Below are 21,002 nucleotides of genomic sequence, written 5' to 3'. Positions count from 1 at the left end.
TGAGTCTCTGACCAGTTTGGATTTTAATAGGAAAAAAGGGAAATTCACACTGAAATCAAAGAAAATCCCTACACAGGAGCTGCTTTCCTGCAATGCTGGACAGCAAGGGCTGACTTCCATGGGCAGGGCCCCACCACACTGCCACACACGTGTCCCCAGGGCTGTGGCATGGCCAGGACATCCTCATGGCAGTGTCCCCAGGGCGCTGCAGCCCACATCATCATAGTCCATGTGCCCAGGGGGCTGATCCGTGGGGTCCCTGGTGGCTCCTGGGGAACTTGGAGGGGACGAGATCCCACCTTGGGGACAGCACGGAAAGGTGCCTGAGGGGGCAGGCAGCTCCGTGTCCCCCCTGACAGACCCCGCCTGGGATCTGACCACAGCACCCATGGATCTGCTGCTGGGGCCCTGCCCGCCCCCAGAGCCAAACCCTGCCATGGAGTGGCTCTGCAGAGGGGACAGGGCAGCTGTGAGCCCTCTTACCTGTGGGGAGGACACAGATCCACTTCTGCCGTGCCACTCCCTCAGAGATGTCCCCCGTGCTGGGAGCAGGGGCCTCCTGTGGCACATCCAGGGCATCGTCGTAGCCATCCGGGCTTCCTTGCTCGGGCTGGGCAGGGGGATCTGGGAAAAGCAGAGGGGGCCATGGCAGTGACCAGTGTCCCTGGCCGGGCTCTGGCTGTGCCATCTCCTCCAGCCTTTCCACTGGGCACCTGCTGGAGGCCCTGTGGTCCCACAGGGAAAGGCGATGTTTCGCTGCACTAACAAGGGGGCAATTGTCCCCTCTGCCCCCCACCCAGCCCGGGTGTGTCCCCTCTCCCCAGCTCTCCCTGCTGGCTTCGGGCCCTGTGGCCCTACCTGGCGCTGCCTCGGTGTCACTCCCCTCCACGCTGTCCCCGGTGTAATACGGCAGCTTCTTCACCCATCCCTCCGACAGGGAACCTGCAGGGGACAAACAGGGACTTGGGGCTGGCCTCAAGTGGCACCGCAGGTGACAGAACCTCACCCTACAGAGCGGGGCTGTTGTGGCACCGAGGGACACCCACAGCCCATGGCCAGGAGCTGCAGCAGGGCCACCAGGACCTCAAGCTGCCGTGGGGCTGTCAGGCAGAGCCTTCACTCTGGACACAGCCGGGACACAAAAGGGGCACCCATCTGGGGGAGTGGGCACAAACCTGGGGGAGTGGGCACCTCCTGGGACTCTGGCATGGCTTTGTAATCCAGCTCCTCGTAAATAGCATCGAAGGTGGCATCTGCAGCTTTGCCAGTGCCTGGAATGAGATGCAGCACTTACCTGGGGCCCTGGGCCCTGTGGGTGGCACCGGGATCACCCCTGGCCAACTTCTGAGCTGTTCCACAGGACAGGAGCCCCTGGACCCCCAAAGCAGATCTGTCCCCACCCCCACCCAGCGGCACCCACCTCGGCGTCGGGCACGGGCACGGCACAGCAGCGGGGCCAGGGCACCCAGGGACAGGCACAGCAGCATCCCCAGCACCACGCACAGCACAGTGGGCACAGGCACAGTCCCCAGGGCCACTGCTGAGGGCGTTCTGCTGGGAACACCTGTGGGGACATGGGCAGGCAGTGAGGGGAGGGGGATCCCAGCCAGCCCGCTGTGGGGGATGCAGGCACGGGCAGAGCTACCTGTGCTGGTGGCACCCTCTGGATATGGGGCGCTGTGTCCATCAGAGGTGCCATCACTGTCCTCCTCACACTCCACTTGTGCGTACCCGTCGGTGCCACAGCTCTGCAGGTGCCAGGGGGCCGAGGGGCAGCCCCAGAGCGAGCGGGCCCCGTCCTCACAGCCCACCCAGGCCAGCCACGCAAGGGATGGCTGCTGGGAGGGGACAGGCGAGAGCGAGCCCCGGTCCCCACAGCCCAGCTGGCGGCAGACGGCAGCGGCGGTGCCGCTGCTGGTGCCGCTGGCGCACACGCGGCCCCAGGTGCCGTTGTAGGACACCTCCAGGTAGCCCCGGCAGCGCCCGTGGCCTCCTGCCAGCCGCACGGAGAGCTGCTCTGCAAGGGATGCAGGGGGGTCACGGCACGGCCAGGAACCCCCCGGGGCCTCTGCTGGGCCCTGATCTGGGGGTGCCCGGCACTGACCTGAGCAGACGGCCCCTGCCCCGCCGCCGCGCCCGCACTGGCGCCGTTCCGTGCGCCCGCATTCCCAGAGAGACTCCTCGGACCCGGAGCAGTCGGGGATGTACGGCCACAGCGGCCCCGGGATGGCGCCCGAGCGCGCCGAGCTCGGCGCCTCCAGTGCCCTGCCACAGCCCAGCTGCCGGCAGACAACGGCGGCGTCCTGCAGGTCCCAGCCTTCCTGGCACACGGAGCTCCAGCTGCCACCGGAATAGACCTCCACGCGCCCGGCACAGCGCCCAGAGCTCCCCACCAGCCTCACCTGCCGGCTGCCTGTGGCCACGCAAGGCATGGGCTGGGGTGGCTGCCTGGGGCACCGCCACCTCCGGCCCCTCTCACAACACCCACCTGAGCACACAGTGTAGCTCCCATGAGGGATGTCAGCTGGTGCAGTCGTGACAAACTCCCTTTCATTCCCAAAATTATCATCACTAATTGTCCCAGTGGTCGCATTGGGGGTCGTGTCCATGATGGTTGGAATCACCCGTTCTGTCATGGGCCTCTCCGTCGTGTTGACATCCGACAGGTAGATCTGACCATGGACAGCATCAGTCCTGTCCAGTCCTCCACAGCCCAGCTCCCAGCACACTTTGCTGAAATTCCGTACGGGCGAAACCTCTCCTGGTACACGGTGCCACGCCCCGGTGCTTACGGCCATCTCCAGAAACCCATCGCACCGGGTCTCACCTTCCACCAGCCGCAGGGACTCGGCACTGCCTATGAAATGGTCGGACTCAGCCCTTCATCCCAAAGTATCCCGACACCCTCTGCTCCCGGGTTTAGGGAGGGGCCCAGCAGCCCTTCAGGCTCCTCACAGAGCCGCCTCGCACACCTGAGCAGTTGACGGCGGCGGCGTTTCCCGGCGCACAGGGCGGCTTCCCCAGCACGGCCACGGGGCACTCGCCCGGGTGCCGCTCGCTCCCGCTGCAGCCGAAGGCGTCCGGCCGCAGCGGCCCCTCCCCGCTGCCGAAGGAGCCTCCCGGGGGCACGCTGAAGGCGCGGCCGCAGCCCAGCTGGCGGCACAGGACGTGCGCGTCGGCCAGGTCCCACTCGCTGGCGCAGACGGATCCCCACGTGCCCCGCACCGCCACCTCCACTCGCCCGGAGCATCCCGAGCTGCTGTTGCCCAGCCGGAAGCCCGTGTAGGCTGTGGCAGGAAGGGCGTTGAGGGGGGCCATGGCGCAGGCACCCCAACAGCCCCCGGTCTCCCCAGCACTTACACGAGCAGGTGACGCTGGCAGGGCCGGTGCAGCCCTGCCTGTGGGCCGGACGCCGGGCACAGGCACTGAGGAGGGGCTCGCTGCCATTGCACTGGAAGCCCCTGTCCAAGAATGATCCTGATCCTCTCCCAAATCCAGCACGGCTAGGGATGGCGAGCACCTCACCGCAGCCCAGCTCCCTGCACACCACCTGGGCCGCCTTCATGTCCACCTGATCCTCACAGACACCGACCCAGGCCCGGCCCTGACGCACCTCCAGACGCCCGGCACAGGCTCCATCACCTCCGACTAGCCGGGAGAACCCTGCAGGAGCAGTGTCAAGAGATGTGCAGGAAGTGCCCCGTCCCCCCCAAGCCCAGCTCCTACCTTGGCAGAAAACGGCAGTGTCCAAGTCATGAATGCTGCTGTTATAGGGTCCCCAGCCACGGATGGTGCAGTCCAAGAGTGTGGCCTCCTTCCCACTGCAGTCCACCCGGACCAGGCTGATGAGCCCAACACCTAAACCGAAGGTGTCACGGGCGTAGTAGGCACCGGAAGCCGAGCCACAGCCCACATGCTGGCAAACCACCTCGGCGTCCTCCATGTCCCAGATGTCGTCTGCCACCGAGCCCCACTGTCCCTGCAGCTTCATTTCCACCCTCCCAGCACAGGCACTGCTGCCGCCCGCCAGCCTCAGCTCCACGGCATCTGCACAGGGACACCGCCTCAGCTCAGACCTGCCCACGGTGCACCAGCACAAGGTGGCTGGCCCAGCACAGCCAGCGTGTCCCCTCACCTGTGCAGGTCACTCCCACGTCCCGCTCGTGGCCGCAGAAGTGGCGTCCCCATCCGAAGTGCGGACACTCCTCCAGCGTATCCTCGGTCCCTCGGCAGTAGAAGGGCTGCAGCCAGATCCGCCCACTGCCCTGCCCGAACGGGGCGTACGGGGACGCCCTGGCCACCCGCCCACAGCCCAGCTGCCGGCACACCACCACGGCCCAGAGAGCTTCCACGTCGTAGTCGTAGACGCACACGGAGCCCCACTCACCGCCGTGCTTCACCTCCACGCGCCCGGCACAGCGCCCGCCGCCGCCCACCAGACGCAGCTCCCCGGAGCCTGCGGCACGGAGGCTGCTGAGCCGGGCCCGCCACCGCCGCGGGCCCCGCTCCCGCCCGCCCGCCACTCACCCGCACACAGCCGCACGCACACCAGCAGCCCCAGCGCCGCCACCGGCCCCATGGCCACCGGCCCCATGGCCACCGGCCCCGACCCAGCGCAGCCGGGGCAGCTCTCGCACACCTGCGCCCGAGCCAATGCAGGCAGCAGCACCAGGGCAGCCTTTATCAGGCCCCTCATCTCCCGGCTGCGGGGCCGCGGCCTCCAATAACCTGCTCCGTGCCCAAATATGAGCCTTGCCTGCGCTTCTGGCGTCACACACCTCGCCACAGTGGGCTGCCACCCGGATGTCCCCGGGGAGAGACAGCCCCCCCCCACAGCACCTACCCTGCGGGGGCCCTTCCTCTATCCCCCGGGCCTCCAATGCTGCTCCGGAGCCCGACAAGAGCCATCGTGATGGCGGTGACAGCCTGCAGCCCACATCCTTGCAAGAGCTACCTCGGGACCACATCTAGCTCGGGCACCTGCAAAGCTCAAAGCCCCCATCCTCGGGGCGCTCCCCTCCCGGCGGCTCGGAGCCCCCGCGGGGGGTGCCAGCAGCCCCCGGCTCCGCGCGGGGCTGCCAGGTGCCAGCTCCCCGGTCCCTCGCGGCGGCGCTGGCACATGGCGCTGCCGCCGCAGCTGCGGCCCCGCGCTCGCCTCGCCGCCAGCGCAGGAAGGAGGCGGTTACCCCCCGGCGGCTCCCGGCGTCGCCGGCGACCGCACGCGCCTCCCGACACCTGCGCCGCCGCCGATAACGCCGCGGCTCCGCCGCCCCTGCCCCGCCGCTCCGTCCCCCTGCAGCTCGGCAGCCGCGCTCCGCAGCAAACTGCCCGCTCTCTCCCTCCACCGCACTCTCTGGCACCACATTCCCAACGCACGCATCCACTTGCACTGCTGACACCGACGCCCCTTCCAGCTCCGCCTCTCCTTGGACTCCCGCTGGCCCCGGAGCTTCCCGGAACACCCGCTCCGACATCCAGACCTCACCTTTCCTCACCCCTTTCAGCCCAGCTTTCCCAAGGCACAGTCGCATTTCTCTCCCCCCGGAAATCCTCGTGCTGCTACCGCAGCAATACAGAAACAACCCCAACTGGTTCCTCCCAGGACTGTCCCAGGAAATGGAAAAGGGCTTTGAGCCCCACACTTTGCAAGCACACAAAACTCCAAACTCAAGTCTCTCTTCCCCCTGATCCCCGTATCCCGCAGTCACTCTCAGCGTCCCTCACCTGGCCGGGATCACGCTTTCCCCGGCCCTTCCTTAGGCAAACGATGGCCACTTCCCGGACTCCCGTCCCGCGCTCCCCCGCAGAGCAGACGCAGCAGCTGGAACTGCAGCTGCTCCCCAGCCAGCGGCACCGCAGCAATTCCCCGCGGGCAGAACGTCCCGGTCCCTCGCTGTGCGGCGGCGGGAGGAGCTGCCCTGCCCCATCCCCCCGCGCTGCCGGGCACTGCGGCACCGGGCACTGTCCGGGGCTGCTCCGCTCACACACGCACGCACCGCACGGAGCTCACAGCGGGCCAGGTCGGTGGGGGTCACAACAGGAGGGCAGCGGGTGCCTGCCTGGCTGCATGCCTGCCAGCTGCCCCGGCCACAGGGGACAGGAGCTCTCCGAGTCCACGGATACCTCTGGGGGACCTCTTTCCCGAGGCCTCTCTTTGGGCTGCGCTATTGCCGCCGCACCAGCCCCTGCTGCTGCGAGGACCTCAGCCACTGCTCCGCCCTTCCCACCTGGAGCAGCTGAGCGAGCAGAGGCCAAAGCCCTCCTTCCCTGTTTCCCTCGCTCCCACAGGCTGGGCAGCTGCCGCCTGTCGGGCGCCTCCTGCCCAGCCCTGGCTGCGCGGCTGCTGCAGGGGCCCCGTCTCACCTGCCTGGGCCTGAGTGACACCCAGCTGGGAGCCCACGGCCTCCTGCAGCTCCGCCAGCAGCTCCGGCATCCCGCCTGCCCGCTGCGGAGCCTCGGGTGAGTGAGGGCCCTGCCACGGCCCCTCCCGTGCCCGGCATTCCCGAGCCGGGCAGCGGAGCCTGCGGGACAGGCAGGGCCGCACCGGCATCGCGGCTGCGGCTGCACCTCCCTGCCTCCCCACAAGCTCCAGCACCTTCTCCTCTTCTCCTGCCTCCTGCACCTCCAGGCTGAGCACGGACGGCTTCAGCCAGGCCCTGCTGCAGGATCTGGACGCCCTCCGGGCTCTGCAGCCCGCCCCGAAGATCGGGAACCTCCTGGAGCACGACGTGCCGCAGGCAGGGGCCATGGCCCGGCTGCCCTGCCACCGCGGGGTGCTGCAGGGGGCAGGAAGGCGCTCCCCTCCTTCAGGAGACCTCCCCTCCTTTAGGACAAGTCCTTCCAACAACCAGAGCCATTCCCAGCCCAGCCCTCAGTGCTGAGAGTGGGGCTGAGCCTGCCCCACCCGCGGGGCACAGGGAGGAGATCCTGCTGCATCTGCGGGCTGGGCTCCGCCTCCTGCCCTCTCCCTTTTCCCCTCGCTCTTGCTGGCAACAGTTCTGTGCATTTGCCACTGATAAATAAAGGCCCTGCAGACAATCCCAGCAATCCTCCTGTGCTCTTCCCCCTCAGCCCACCATGCCCAAGGATGTGTCTGTTGTTCCACTTCCTGCCTCCTTGTTCCTAAGGAATGTCTGATGGACCCAGGAGAGAAGGGCAAGCCCCAGAAATGAGGTCGCAGGCCTGGGAGTGAGTCTCTGACCAGTTTGGATTTTAATAGGAAAAAAGGGAAATTCACACTGAAATCAAAGAAAATCCCTACACAGGAGCTGCTTTCCTGCAATGCTGGACAGCAAGGGCTGACTTCCATGGGCAGGGCCCCACCACACTGCCACACACGTGTCCCCAGGGCTGTGGCATGGCCAGGACATCCTCATGGCAGTGTCCCCAGGGCGCTGCAGCCCACATCATCATAGTCCATGTGCCCAGGGGGCTGATCCGTGGGGTCCCTGGTGGCTCCTGGGGAACTTGGAGGGGACGAGATCCCACCTTGGGGACAGCACGGAAAGGTGCCTGAGGGGGCAGGCAGCTCCGTGTCCCCCCTGACAGACCCCGCCTGGGATCTGACCACAGCACCCATGGATCTGCTGCTGGGGCCCTGCCCGCCCCCAGAGCCAAACCCTGCCATGGAGTGGCTCTGCAGAGGGGACAGGGCAGCTGTGAGCCCTCTTACCTGTGGGGAGGACACAGATCCACTTCTGCCGTGCCACTCCCTCAGAGATGTCCCCCGTGCTGGGAGCAGGGGCCTCCTGTGGCACATCCAGGGCATCGTCGTAGCCATCCGGGCTTCCTTGCTCGGGCTGGGCAGGGGGATCTGGGAAAAGCAGAGGGGGCCATGGCAGTGACCAGTGTCCCTGGCCGGGCTCTGGCTGTGCCATCTCCTCCAGCCTTTCCACTGGGCACCTGCTGGAGGCCCTGTGGTCCCACAGGGAAAGGCGATGTTTCGCTGCACTAACAAGGGGGCAATTGTCCCCTCTGCCCCCCACCCAGCCCGGGTGTGTCCCCTCTCCCCAGCTCTCCCTGCTGGCTTCGGGCCCTGTGGCCCTACCTGGCGCTGCCTCGGTGTCACTCCCCTCCACGCTGTCCCCGGTGTAATACGGCAGCTTCTTCACCCATCCCTCCGACAGGGAACCTGCAGGGGACAAACAGGGACTTGGGGCTGGCCTCAAGTGGCACCGCAGGTGACAGAACCTCACCCTACAGAGCGGGGCTGTTGTGGCACCGAGGGACACCCACAGCCCATGGCCAGGAGCTGCAGCAGGGCCACCAGGACCTCAAGCTGCCGTGGGGCTGTCAGGCAGAGCCTTCACTCTGGACACAGCCGGGACACAAAAGGGGCACCCATCTGGGGGAGTGGGCACAAACCTGGGGGAGTGGGCACCTCCTGGGACTCTGGCATGGCTTTGTAATCCAGCTCCTCGTAAATAGCATCGAAGGTGGCATCTGCAGCTTTGCCAGTGCCTGGAATGAGATGCAGCACTTACCTGGGGCCCTGGGCCCTGTGGGTGGCACCGGGATCACCCCTGGCCAACTTCTGAGCTGTTCCACAGGACAGGAGCCCCTGGACCCCCAAAGCAGATCTGTCCCCACCCCCACCCAGCGGCACCCACCTCGGCGTCGGGCACGGGCACGGCACAGCAGCGGGGCCAGGGCACCCAGGGACAGGCACAGCAGCATCCCCAGCACCACGCACAGCACAGTGGGCACAGGCACAGTCCCCAGGGCCACTGCTGAGGGCGTTCTGCTGGGAACACCTGTGGGGACATGGGCAGGCAGTGAGGGGAGGGGGATCCCAGCCAGCCCGCTGTGGGGGATGCAGGCACGGGCAGAGCTACCTGTGCTGGTGGCACCCTCTGGATATGGGGCGCTGTGTCCATCAGAGGTGCCATCACTGTCCTCCTCACACTCCACTTGTGCGTACCCGTCGGTGCCACAGCTCTGCAGGTGCCAGGGGGCCGAGGGGCAGCCCCAGAGCGAGCGGGCCCCGTCCTCACAGCCCACCCAGGCCAGCCACGCAAGGGATGGCTGCTGGGAGGGGACAGGCGAGAGCGAGCCCCGGTCCCCACAGCCCAGCTGGCGGCAGACGGCAGCGGCGGTGCCGCTGCTGGTGCCGCTGGCGCACACGCGGCCCCAGGTGCCGTTGTAGGACACCTCCAGGTAGCCCCGGCAGCGCCCGTGGCCTCCTGCCAGCCGCACGGAGAGCTGCTCTGCAAGGGATGCAGGGGGGTCACGGCACGGCCAGGAACCCCCCGGGGCCTCTGCTGGGCCCTGATCTGGGGGTGCCCGGCACTGACCTGAGCAGACGGCCCCTGCCCCGCCGCCGCGCCCGCACTGGCGCCGTTCCGTGCGCCCGCATTCCCAGAGAGACTCCTCGGACCCGGAGCAGTCGGGGATGTACGGCCACAGCGGCCCCGGGATGGCGCCCGAGCGCGCCGAGCTCGGCGCCTCCAGTGCCCTGCCACAGCCCAGCTGCCGGCAGACAACGGCGGCGTCCTGCAGGTCCCAGCCTTCCTGGCACACGGAGCTCCAGCTGCCACCGGAATAGACCTCCACGCGCCCGGCACAGCGCCCAGAGCTCCCCACCAGCCTCACCTGCCGGCTGCCTGTGGCCACGCAAGGCATGGGCTGGGGTGGCTGCCTGGGGCACCGCCACCTCCGGCCCCTCTCACAACACCCACCTGAGCACACAGTGTAGCTCCCATGAGGGATGTCAGCTGGTGCAGTCGTGACAAACTCCCTTTCATTCCCAAAATTATCATCACTAATTGTCCCAGTGGTCGCATTGGGGGTCGTGTCCATGATGGTTGGAATCACCCGTTCTGTCATGGGCCTCTCCGTCGTGTTGACATCCGACAGGTAGATCTGACCATGGACAGCATCAGTCCTGTCCAGTCCTCCACAGCCCAGCTCCCAGCACACTTTGCTGAAATTCCGTACGGGCGAAACCTCTCCTGGTACACGGTGCCACGCCCCGGTGCTTACGGCCATCTCCAGAAACCCATCGCACCGGGTCTCACCTTCCACCAGCCGCAGGGACTCGGCACTGCCTATGAAATGGTCGGACTCAGCCCTTCATCCCAAAGTATCCCGACACCCTCTGCTCCCGGGTTTAGGGAGGGGCCCAGCAGCCCTTCAGGCTCCTCACAGAGCCGCCTCGCACACCTGAGCAGTTGACGGCGGCGGCGTTTCCCGGCGCACAGGGCGGCTTCCCCAGCACGGCCACGGGGCACTCGCCCGGGTGCCGCTCGCTCCCGCTGCAGCCGAAGGCGTCCGGCCGCAGCGGCCCCTCCCCGCTGCCGAAGGAGCCTCCCGGGGGCACGCTGAAGGCGCGGCCGCAGCCCAGCTGGCGGCACAGGACGTGCGCGTCGGCCAGGTCCCACTCGCTGGCGCAGACGGATCCCCACGTGCCCCGCACCGCCACCTCCACTCGCCCGGAGCATCCCGAGCTGCTGTTGCCCAGCCGGAAGCCCGTGTAGGCTGTGGCAGGAAGGGCGTTGAGGGGGGCCATGGCGCAGGCACCCCAACAGCCCCCGGTCTCCCCAGCACTTACACGAGCAGGTGACGCTGGCAGGGCCGGTGCAGCCCTGCCTGTGGGCCGGACGCCGGGCACAGGCACTGAGGAGGGGCTCGCTGCCATTGCACTGGAAGCCCCTGTCCAAGAATGATCCTGATCCTCTCCCAAATCCAGCACGGCTAGGGATGGCGAGCACCTCACCGCAGCCCAGCTCCCTGCACACCACCTGGGCCGCCTTCATGTCCACCTGATCCTCACAGACACCGACCCAGGCCCGGCCCTGACGCACCTCCAGACGCCCGGCACAGGCTCCATCACCTCCGACTAGCCGGGAGAACCCTGCAGGAGCAGTGTCAAGAGATGTGCAGGAAGTGCCCCGTCCCCCCCAAGCCCAGCTCCTACCTTGGCAGAAAACGGCAGTGTCCAAGTCATGAATGCTGCTGTTATAGGGTCCCCAGCCACGGATGGTGCAGTCCAAGAGTGTGGCCTCCTTCCCACTGCAGTCCACCCGGACCAGGCTGATGAGCCCAACACCTAAACCGAAGGTGTCACGGGCGTAGTAGGCACCGGAAGCCGAGCCACAGCCCACATGCTGGCAAACCACCTCGGCGTCCTCCATGTCCCAGATGTCGTCTGCCACCGAGCCCCACTGTCCCTGCAGCTTCATTTCCACCCTCCCAGCACAGGCACTGCTGCCGCCCGCCAGCCTCAGCTCCACGGCATCTGCACAGGGACACCGCCTCAGCTCAGACCTGCCCACGGTGCACCAGCACAAGGTGGCTGGCCCAGCACAGCCAGCGTGTCCCCTCACCTGTGCAGGTCACTCCCACGTCCCGCTCGTGGCCGCAGAAGTGGCGTCCCCATCCGAAGTGCGGACACTCCTCCAGCGTATCCTCGGTCCCTCGGCAGTAGAAGGGCTGCAGCCAGATCCGCCCACTGCCCTGCCCGAACGGGGCGTACGGGGACGCCCTGGCCACCCGCCCACAGCCCAGCTGCCGGCACACCACCACGGCCCAGAGAGCTTCCACGTCGTAGTCGTAGACGCACACGGAGCCCCACTCACCGCCGTGCTTCACCTCCACGCGCCCGGCACAGCGCCCGCCGCCGCCCACCAGACGCAGCTCCCCGGAGCCTGCGGCACGGAGGCTGCTGAGCCGGGCCCGCCACCGCCGCGGGCCCCGCTCCCGCCCGCCCGCCACTCACCCGCACACAGCCGCACGCACACCAGCAGCCCCAGCGCCGCCACCGGCCCCATGGCCACCGGCCCCATGGCCACCGGCCCCGACCCAGCGCAGCCGGGGCAGCTCTCGCACACCTGCGCCCGAGCCAATGCAGGCAGCAGCACCAGGGCAGCCTTTATCAGGCCCCTCATCTCCCGGCTGCGGGGCCGCGGCCTCCAATAACCTGCTCCGTGCCCAAATATGAGCCTTGCCTGCGCTTCTGGCGTCACACACCTCGCCACAGTGGGCTGCCACCCGGATGTCCCCGGGGAGAGACAGCCCCCCCCCACAGCACCTACCCTGCGGGGGCCCTTCCTCTATCCCCCGGGCCTCCAATGCTGCTCCGGAGCCCGACAAGAGCCATCGTGATGGCGGTGACAGCCTGCAGCCCACATCCTTGCAAGAGCTACCTCGGGACCACATCTAGCTCGGGCACCTGCAAAGCTCAAAGCCCCCATCCTCGGGGCGCTCCCCTCCCGGCGGCTCGGAGCCCCCGCGGGGGGTGCCAGCAGCCCCCGGCTCCGCGCGGGGCTGCCAGGTGCCAGCTCCCCGGTCCCTCGCGGCGGCGCTGGCACATGGCGCTGCCGCCGCAGCTGCGGCCCCGCGCTCGCCTCGCCGCCAGCGCAGGAAGGAGGCGGTTACCCCCCGGCGGCTCCCGGCGTCGCCGGCGACCGCACGCGCCTCCCGACACCTGCGCCGCCGCCGATAACGCCGCGGCTCCGCCGCCCCTGCCCCGCCGCTCCGTCCCCCTGCAGCTCGGCAGCCGCGCTCCGCAGCAAACTGCCCGCTCTCTCCCTCCACCGCACTCTCTGGCACCACATTCCCAACGCACGCATCCACTTGCACTGCTGACACCGACGCCCCTTCCAGCTCCGCCTCTCCTTGGACTCCCGCTGGCCCCGGAGCTTCCCGGAACACCCGCTCCGACATCCAGACCTCACCTTTCCTCACCCCTTTCAGCCCAGCTTTCCCAAGGCACAGTCGCATTTCTCTCCCCCCGGAAATCCTCGTGCTGCTACCGCAGCAATACAGAAACAACCCCAACTGGTTCCTCCCAGGACTGTCCCAGGAAATGGAAAAGGGCTTTGAGCCCCACACTTTGCAAGCACACAAAACTCCAAACTCAAGTCTCTCTTCCCCCTGATCCCCGTATCCCGCAGTCACTCTCAGCGTCCCTCACCTGGCCGGGATCACGCTTTCCCCGGCCCTTCCTTAGGCAAACGATGGCCACTTCCCGGACTCCCGTCCCGCGCTCCCCCGCACAGCAGACGCAGCAGCTGGAACTGCAGCTGCTCCCCAGCCAGCGGCACCGCAGCAATTCCCCGCGGGCAGAACGTCCCGGTCCCTCGCTGTGCGGCGGCGGGAGGAGCTGCCCTGCCCCATCCCCCCGCGCTGCCGGGCACTGCGGCACCGGGCACTGTCCGGGGCTGCTCCGCTCACACACGCACGCACCGCACGGAGCCCACAGCGGGCCAGGTCGGTGGGGGTCACAACAGGAGGGCAGCGGGTGCCTGCCTGGCTGCATGCCTGCCAGCTGCCCCGGCCACAGGGGACAGGAGCTCTCCGAGTCCACGGATACCTCTGGGGGACCTCTTTCCCGAGGCCTCTCTTTGGGCTGCGCTATTGCCGCCGCACCAGCCCCTGCTGCTGCGAGGACCTCAGCCACTGCTCCGCCCTTCCCACCTGGAGCAGCTGAGCGAGCAGAGGCCAAAGCCCTCCTTCCCTGTTTCCCTCGCTCCCACAGGCTGGGCAGCTGCCGCCTGTCGGGCGCCTCCTGCCCAGCCCTGGCTGCGCGGCTGCTGCAGGGGCCCCGTCTCACCTGCCTGGGCCTGAGTGACACCCAGCTGGGAGCCCACGGCCTCCTGCAGCTCCGCCAGCAGCTCCGGCATCCCGCCTGCCCGCTGCGGAGCCTCGGGTGAGTGAGGGCCCTGCCACGGCCCCTCCCATGCCCGGCATTCCCGAGCCGGGCAGCGGAGCCTGCGGGACAGGCAGGGCCGCACCGGCATCGCGGCTGCGGCTGCACCTCCCTCCCTCCCTCCCTCCCCACAAGCTCCAGCACCTTCTCCTCTTCTCTTGCCTCCTGCACGCCCAGGCTGAGCACGGACGGCTTCAGCCAGCCCCTGCTGCAGGATCTGGACGCCCTCCGGGCTCTGCAGCCCGCCCCGAAGTTCGGGAACCTCCTGGAGCACGACGTGCCGCAGGCAGGGGCCATGGCCCGGCTGCCCTGCCACCGCGGGGTGCTGCAGGGGGGCAGGAAGGCGCTCCCCTCCTTCAGGAGACCTCCCCTCCTTTAGGACAAGTCCTTCCAACAACCAGAGCCATTCCCAGCCCAGCCCTCAGTGCTGAGAGTGGGGCTGAGCCTGCCCCACCCGCGGGGCACAGGGAGGAGATCCTGCTGCATCTGCGGGCTGGGCTCCGCCTCCTGCCCTCTCCCTTTTCCCCTCGCTCTTGCTGGCAACAGTTCTGTGCATTTGCCACTGATAAATAAAGGCCCTGCAGACAATCCCAGCAATCCTCCTGTGCTCTTCCCCCTCAGCCCACCATTCTCAGGGATGTGTCTGTTGTTCCACTTCCTGCCCCCTTGTTCCCAAGGAATGTCTGATGGACCCAGGACAGAAGGGCAAGGCCCAGAAATGAGGTCGCAGGCCTGGGAGTGAGTCTCTGACCAGTTTGGATTTTAATAGGAAAAAAGGGAAATTCACACTGAAATCAAAGAAAATCCCTACACAGGAGCTGCTTTCCTGCAGTTCTGGACAGCGAGGGCTGACTTCCATGGGCAGGGCCCCACCACACTGCCACACACGTGTCCCCAGGGCTGTGGCATGGCCAGGACATCCTCATGGCAGTGTCCCCAGGGCGCTGCAGCCCACATCATCATAGTCCATGTGCCCAGGGGGCTGATCCGTGGGGTCCCTGGTGGCTCCTGGGTGACTTGGAGGGGACGAGATCCCACCTTGGGGACAGCACGGAAAGGTGTCTGAGGGGGCAGGCAGCTCCGTGTCCCCCCTGACAGACCCCGCCTGGGATCTGACCACAGCACCCATGGATCTGCTGCTGGGGCCCTGCCCGCCCCCAGAGCCAAACCCTGCCATGGAGTGGCTCTGCAGAGGGGACAGGGCAGCTGTGAGCCCTCTTACCTGTGGGGAGGACACAGATCCACTTCTGCCGTGCCACTCCCTCAGAGATGTCCCCCGTGCTGGGAGCAGGGGCCTCCTGTGGCACATCCAGGGCATCGTCGTAGCCATCCGGGCTTCCTTGCTCGGGCTGGGCAGGGGGATCTGGGAAAAGCAGAGGGGGCCATGGCAGTGACCAGTGTCCCTGGCCGGGCTCTGGCTGTGCCATCTCCTCCAGCCTTTCCACTGGGCACCTGCTGGAGGCCCTGTGGTCCCACAGGGAAAGGCGATGTTTCGCTGCACTAACAAGGGGGCAATTGTCCCCTCTGCCCCCCACCCAGCCCGGGTGTGTCCCCTCTCCCCAGCTCTCCCTGCTGGCTTCGGGCCCTGTGGCCCTACCTGGCGCTGCCTCGGTGTCACTCCCCTCCACGCTGTCCCCGGTGTAATACGGCAGCTTCTTCACCCATCCCTCCGACAGGGAACCTGCAGGGGACAAACAGGGACTTGGGGCTGGCCTCAAGTGGCACCGCAGGTGACAGAACCTCACCCTACAGAGCGGGGCTGTTGTGGCACCGAGGGACACCCACAGCCCATGGCCAGGAGCCGCAGCAGGGCCACCAGGACCTCAAGCTGCCGTGGGGCTGTCAGGCAGAGCCTTCACTCTGGACACAGCTGGGGCACAAGGGCGGCACCCACCTGGGGGAGTGGGCACCTCCTGGTACTCTGGCATGGCTTTGTAATCCAGCTCCTCGTAAATAGCATTGGAGGTGGCATCTGCAGCTTTGCCAGGGCCTGGAATGAGATGCAGCACTTACCTGGGGCCCTGGGCCCTGTGGGTGGCACCGGGATCACCCCTGGCCAACTTCTGAGCTGTTCCACAGGACAGGAGCCCCTGGGCCCCCAAAGCGGATCTGTCCCCACCCACCGGCACCCACCGGCACCCACCTCGGCGTCGGGCACGGGCACGGCACAGCAGCAGGGCCAGGGCACCCAGGGACAGGCACAGCAGCGTCCCCAGCACCACGCACAGCACAGTGGGCACAGGCACAGTCCCCAGGGCCACTGCTGAGGGTGTTCTGCTGGGGACACCTGTGGGGACACGGGCAGGCAGTGAGGGGAGGGGGATCCCAGCCAGCCCGCTGTGGGGGATGCAGGCACGGGCAGAGCTACCTGTGCTGGTGGCACCCTCTGGATATGGGGCGCTGTGTCCATCAGAGGTGCCGTCACTGTCCTCCTCACACTCCACTTGTGCGTACCCGTCGGTGCCACAGCTCTGCAGGTGCCAGGGGGCCGAGGGGCACCCCCAGAGCGAGCGGGCCCCGTCCTCACAGCCCACCCAGGCCAGCCACGCAAGGGGTGGCTGCTGGGAGGGGACAGGTGAGAGCGAGCCCTGGTCCCCACAGCCCAGCTGGCGGCAGACGGCGGCGGCGGTGCCGCTGCTGGTGCCGCTGGCGCACACGCGGCCCCAGGTGCCGTTGTAGGACACCTCCAGGTAGCCCCGGCAGCGCCCGTGGCCTCCTGCCAGCCGCACGGAGAGCTGCTCTGCAAGGGATGCAGGGGGGTCACGGCACGGCCAGGAACCCCCCGGGGCCTCTGCTGGGCCCTGATCTGGGGGTGCCCGGCACTGACCTGAGCAGACGGCCCCTGCCCCGCCGCCGCGCCCGCACTGGCGCCGTTCCGTGCGCCCGCATTCCCAGAGAGACTCCTCGGACCCGGAGCAGTCGGGGATGTACGGCCACAGCGGCCCCGGGACGGCGCCCGAGCGCGCCGAGCTCGGCGCCTCCAGTGCCCTGCCACAGCCCAGCTGCCGGCAGACAACGGCGGCGTCCTGCAGGTCCCAGCCTTCCTGGCACACGGAGCTCCAGCTGCCACCGGAATAGACCTCCACGCGCCCGGCACAGCGCCCAGAGCTCCCCACCAGCCTCACCTGCCGGCTGCCTGTGGCCACGCAAGGCATGGGCTGGGGTGGCTGCCTGGGGCACCGCCACCTCCAGCCCCTCTCGCAACACCCACCTGAGCACACAGTGTAGCTCCCATGAGGGATGTCAGCTGCTGCAGTCGTGACAAACTCCCTTTCATTCCCAAAATTATCATCGCTAATTGTCCCAGTGGTCGCATTGGGGGTCGTGTCCATGATGGTTGGAATCACGCTTTCTGTCATGGGCCTCTCCGTCGTGTTGACATCCGACAGGTAGATCTGACCATGGACAGCATCAGTCCTGTCCAGTCCTCCACAGCCCAGCTCCCAGCACACTTTGCTGAAATTCCGTACGGGCGAAACCTCTCCTGGTACACGGTGCCACGCCCCGGTGCTTACGGCCATCTCCAGAAACCCATCGCACCGGGTCTCACCTTCCACCAGCCGCAGGGACTCGACACTGCCTATGAAATGGTCGGAGTCAGCCCTTCATCCCCAAATATGCCGACACCCTCTGCTCCCAGGTTTAGGGAGGGGCCCAGCAGCCCTTCAGGCTCCTCACAGAGCCGCCTCGCACACCTGAGCAGTTGACGGCAGCGGCGTTTCCCGGCGCACAGGGCGGCTTCCCCAGCACGGCCACGGGGCACTCGCCCGGGTGCCGCTCGCTCCCGCTGCAGCCGAAGGCGTCCGGCCGCAGCGGCCCCTCCCCGCTGCCGAAGGAGCCTCCCGGGGGCACGCTGAAGGCGCGGCCGCAGCCCAGCTGGCGGCACAGGACGTGCGCGTCGGCCAGGTCCCACTCGCTGGCGCAGACGGATCCCCACGTGCCCCGCACCGCCACCTCCACTCGCCCGGAGCATCCCGAGCTGCTGTTGCCCAGCCGGAAGCCCGTGTAGGCTGTGGCAGGAAGGGCGTTGAGGGGGGCCATGGCGCAGGCACCCCAACAGCCCCCGGTCTCCCCAGCACTTACACGAGCAGGTGACGCTGGCAGGGCCGGTGCAGCCCTGCCTGTGGGCCGGACGCCGGGCACAGGCACTGAGGAGGGGCTCGCTGCCATTGCACTGGAAGCCCCTGTCCAAGAATGATCCTGATCCTCTCCCAAATCCAGCACGGCCAGGGATGGCGAGCGCCTCACCGCAGCCCAGCTCCCTGCACACCACCTGGGCCGCCTTCATGTCCACCTGATCCTCACAGACACCGACCCAGGCCCGGCCCTGACGCACCTCCAGACGCCCGGCACAGGCTCCATCACCTCCGACTAGCCGGGAGAACCCTGCAGGAGCAGTGTCAAGGGATGTGCAGGAAGTGCCCCGTCCCCCCCAAGCCCAGCTCCTACCTTGGCAGACAACGGCAGCGTCCCAATAATGGACGCTGCTGTTATAGAGTCCCCAGCTACGGATCTTGCAGTCCCAAAGTGTGGCCTCGTTCCCACTGCAGTCCACCTGGACCAGGCTGACGAGCCAGCCCTCTAAACCGAAGGTGTCACGGGCGTAGTAGGCACCGGAAGCCGAGCCACAGCCCAGCTGCTGGCAAACCACCTCGGCGTCCTCCATGTCCCAGTCGTTGTCGCCCACCGAGCCCCACTGTCCCTGCAGCTTCACCTCCACCCTCCCAGCACAGGCACTGCTGCCGCCCGCCAGCCTCAGCTCCACGGCATCTGCACAGGGACACCGCCTCAGCTCAGACCTGCCCACGGTGCACCAGCACAAGGTGGCTGGCCCAGCACAGCCAGCGTGTCCCCTCACCTGTGCAGGTCACTCCCACGTCCCGCTCGTGGCCGCAGAAGTGCCGTCCCCATCCGAAGTGCCGACACTCCTCCAGCGTATCCTCGGCGCCTCGGCAGTAGAAGGGCTGCAGCCAGATCCGCCCACTGCCCTGCCCGAACGGGGCGTACGGGGACGAGCTGGCCACCCGGCCACAGCCCAGCTGCCGGCACACCACCACGGCCCAGAGAGCTTCCACGTCGTAGTCGAAGACGCACACGGAGCCCCACTCACCGCCGTGCTTCACCTCCACGCGCCCGGCACAGCGCCCGCCGCCGCCGCCCACCAGACGCAGCTCCCCGGAGCCTGCGGCACGGAGGCTGCTGAGCCGGGCCCGCCACCGCCGCGGGCCCCGCTCCCGCCCGCCCGCCACTCACCCGCACACAGCCGCACGCACACCAGCAGCCCCAGCGCCGCCACCGGCCCCATGGCCACCGGCCCCATGGCCACCGGCCCCGACCCAGCGCAGCCGGGGCAGCTCTCGCACACCAGCGCCCGAGCTAATGCAGGCAGCAGCACCAGGGCAGCCTTTATCAGGCCCCTCATCTCCCGGCTGCGGGGCCGCGGCCTCCAATAACCTGCTCCGTGCCCAAATATGAGCCTCGCCTGCGCTTCTGGCGTCACACACCTCGCCACAGTGGGCTGCCACCCGGATGTCTCCGGGGGGAGACAGCCCCCCCACAGCACCTGCCCTGCGGGGGCCCTTCTATCCCCCTTCCTCTATCCCCCGTGCCTCCAACGCTGCTGCTGGAGCCCGACAAGAGCCATCCTGATGGCGATGACAGCCTGCAGCCCACATCCTTGCAAGAGCGTCCACGGGACCACATCTAGCTCGGGCACCTGCAAAGCTCAAAGCCCCCGCCCTCGGGGCGCTCCCCTCCCGGCGGCTCGGAGCCCCCGCGGGGGGTGCCAGCAGCCCCCGGCTCCGCGCGGGGCTGCCAGGTGCCAGCTCCCCGGTCCCTCGCGGCGGCGCTGGCACATGGCGCTGCCGCCGCAGCTGCGGCCCCGCGCTCGCCTCGCCGCCAGCGCAGGAAGGAGGCGGTTACCCCCCGGCGGCTCCCGGCGTCGCCGGCGACCGCACGCGCCTCCCGACACCTGCGCCGCCGCCGATAACGCCGCGGCTCCGCCGCCCCTGCCCCGCCGCTCCGTCCCCCTGCAGCTCGGCAGCCGCGCTCCGCAGCAAACTGCCCGCTCTCTCCCTCCACCGCACTCTCTTGGGTTGGCACCACATTCCCAACGCACGCATCCACTTGCACTGCTGACACCGACGCCCCTTCCAGCTCCGCCTCTCCTTGGACTCCCGCTGGCCCCGGAGCTTCCCGGAACACCCGCTCCGACATCCAGACCTCACCTTTCCTCACCCCTTTCAGCCCAGCTTTCCCAAGGCACAGTCGCATTTCTCTCCCCCCGGAAATCCTCGTGCTGCTACCGCAGCAATACAGAAACAACCCCAACTGGTTCCTCCCAGGACTGTCCCAGGAAATGGAAAAGGGCTTTGAGCCCCACACTTTGCAAGCACACAAAAATTCAAACACAAGTCTCTCTTCCCCCTGATCCCCGCATCCCGCAGTCACTCTCAGCGTCCCTCACCTGGCCGGGATCACGCTTTCCCCGGCCCTTCCTTAGGCAAACGATGGCCACTTCCCGGACTCCCGTCCCGCGCTCCCCCGCAGAGCAGACGCAGCAGCTGGAACTGCAGCTGCTCCCCAGCCAGCGGCACCGCAGCAATTCCCCGCGGGCAGAACGTCCCGGTCCCTCGCTGTGCGGCGGCGGGAGGAGCTGCCCTGCCCCATCCCCCCGCGCTGCCGGGCACTGCGGCACCGGGCACTGTCCGGGGCTGCTCCGCTCACACACGCACGCACCGCACGGAGCCCACAGCGGGCCAGGTCGGTGGGGGTCACAACAGGAGGGCAGCGGGTGCCTGCCTGGCTGCATGCCTGCCAGCTGCCCCGGCCACAGGGGACAGGAGCTCTCCGAGTCCACGGATACCTCTGGGGGACCTCTTTCCCGAGGCCTCTCTTTGGGCTGCGCTATTGCCGCCGCACCAGCCCCTGCTGCTGCGAGGACCTCAGCCACTGCTCCGCCCTTCCCACCTGGAGCAGCTGAGCGAGCAGAGGCCAAAGCCCTCCTTCCCTGTTTCCCTCGCTCCCACAGGCTGGGCAGCTGCCGCCTGTCGGGCGCCTCCTGCCCAGCCCTGGCTGCGCGGCTGCTGCAGGGGCCCCGTCTCACCTGCCTGGGCCTGAGTGACACCCAGCTGGGAGCCCACGGCCTCCTGCAGCTCCGCCAGCAGCTCCGGCATCCCGCCTGCCCGCTGCGGAGCCTCGGGTGAGTGAGGGCCCTGCCACGGCCCCTCCCGTGCCCGGCATTCCCGAGCCGGGCAGCGGAGCCTGCGGGACAGGCAGGGCCGCACCGGCATCGCGGCTGCGGCTGCACCTCCCTCCCTCCCTCCCTCCCCACAAGCTCCAGCACCTTCTCCTC

General features: G+C 68.1%; 1 protein-coding gene across 1 annotated transcript; it reads right to left on the bottom strand.

Moving 5' to 3' along the window:
• Positions 1-20,955, bottom strand: LOC128809050 (deleted in malignant brain tumors 1 protein-like). Its single transcript, XM_053980744.1, has 33 exons — positions 20,754-20,955; positions 18,507-18,830; positions 18,098-18,418; positions 17,732-18,034; positions 17,344-17,658; positions 16,476-17,228; positions 15,792-16,388; positions 15,543-15,638; positions 15,246-15,329; positions 14,871-15,011; positions 14,604-14,686; positions 13,553-13,973; positions 11,325-11,645; positions 10,550-11,236; positions 10,162-10,476; positions 9,294-10,046; positions 8,835-9,206; positions 8,610-8,753; positions 8,365-8,460; positions 8,048-8,131; positions 7,673-7,813; positions 7,374-7,488; positions 6,364-6,521; positions 4,136-4,456; positions 3,361-4,047; positions 2,973-3,287; positions 2,105-2,857; positions 1,646-2,017; positions 1,421-1,564; positions 1,176-1,271; positions 859-942; positions 484-624; positions 1-299 (listed from the first exon to the last, which is right to left on the bottom strand). The coding sequence occupies exons 1-33, from the start codon at positions 20,938-20,940 to the stop codon at positions 184-186; spliced, it is 9,840 nt and encodes a 3,279-aa protein (XP_053836719.1). The 5' UTR covers positions 20,941-20,955; the 3' UTR covers positions 1-183.
• Between the last annotated feature and the right edge of the window lie 47 nt (positions 20,956-21,002).

The sequence above is a fragment of the Vidua macroura genome, chromosome 6 (assembly GCF_024509145.1).
Source record: "Vidua macroura isolate BioBank_ID:100142 chromosome 6, ASM2450914v1, whole genome shotgun sequence".
Classification (NCBI taxonomy): Eukaryota; Metazoa; Chordata; class Aves; order Passeriformes; family Viduidae; genus Vidua; species Vidua macroura.
This window is presented reverse-complemented; position numbering and strand designations above follow the sequence as displayed.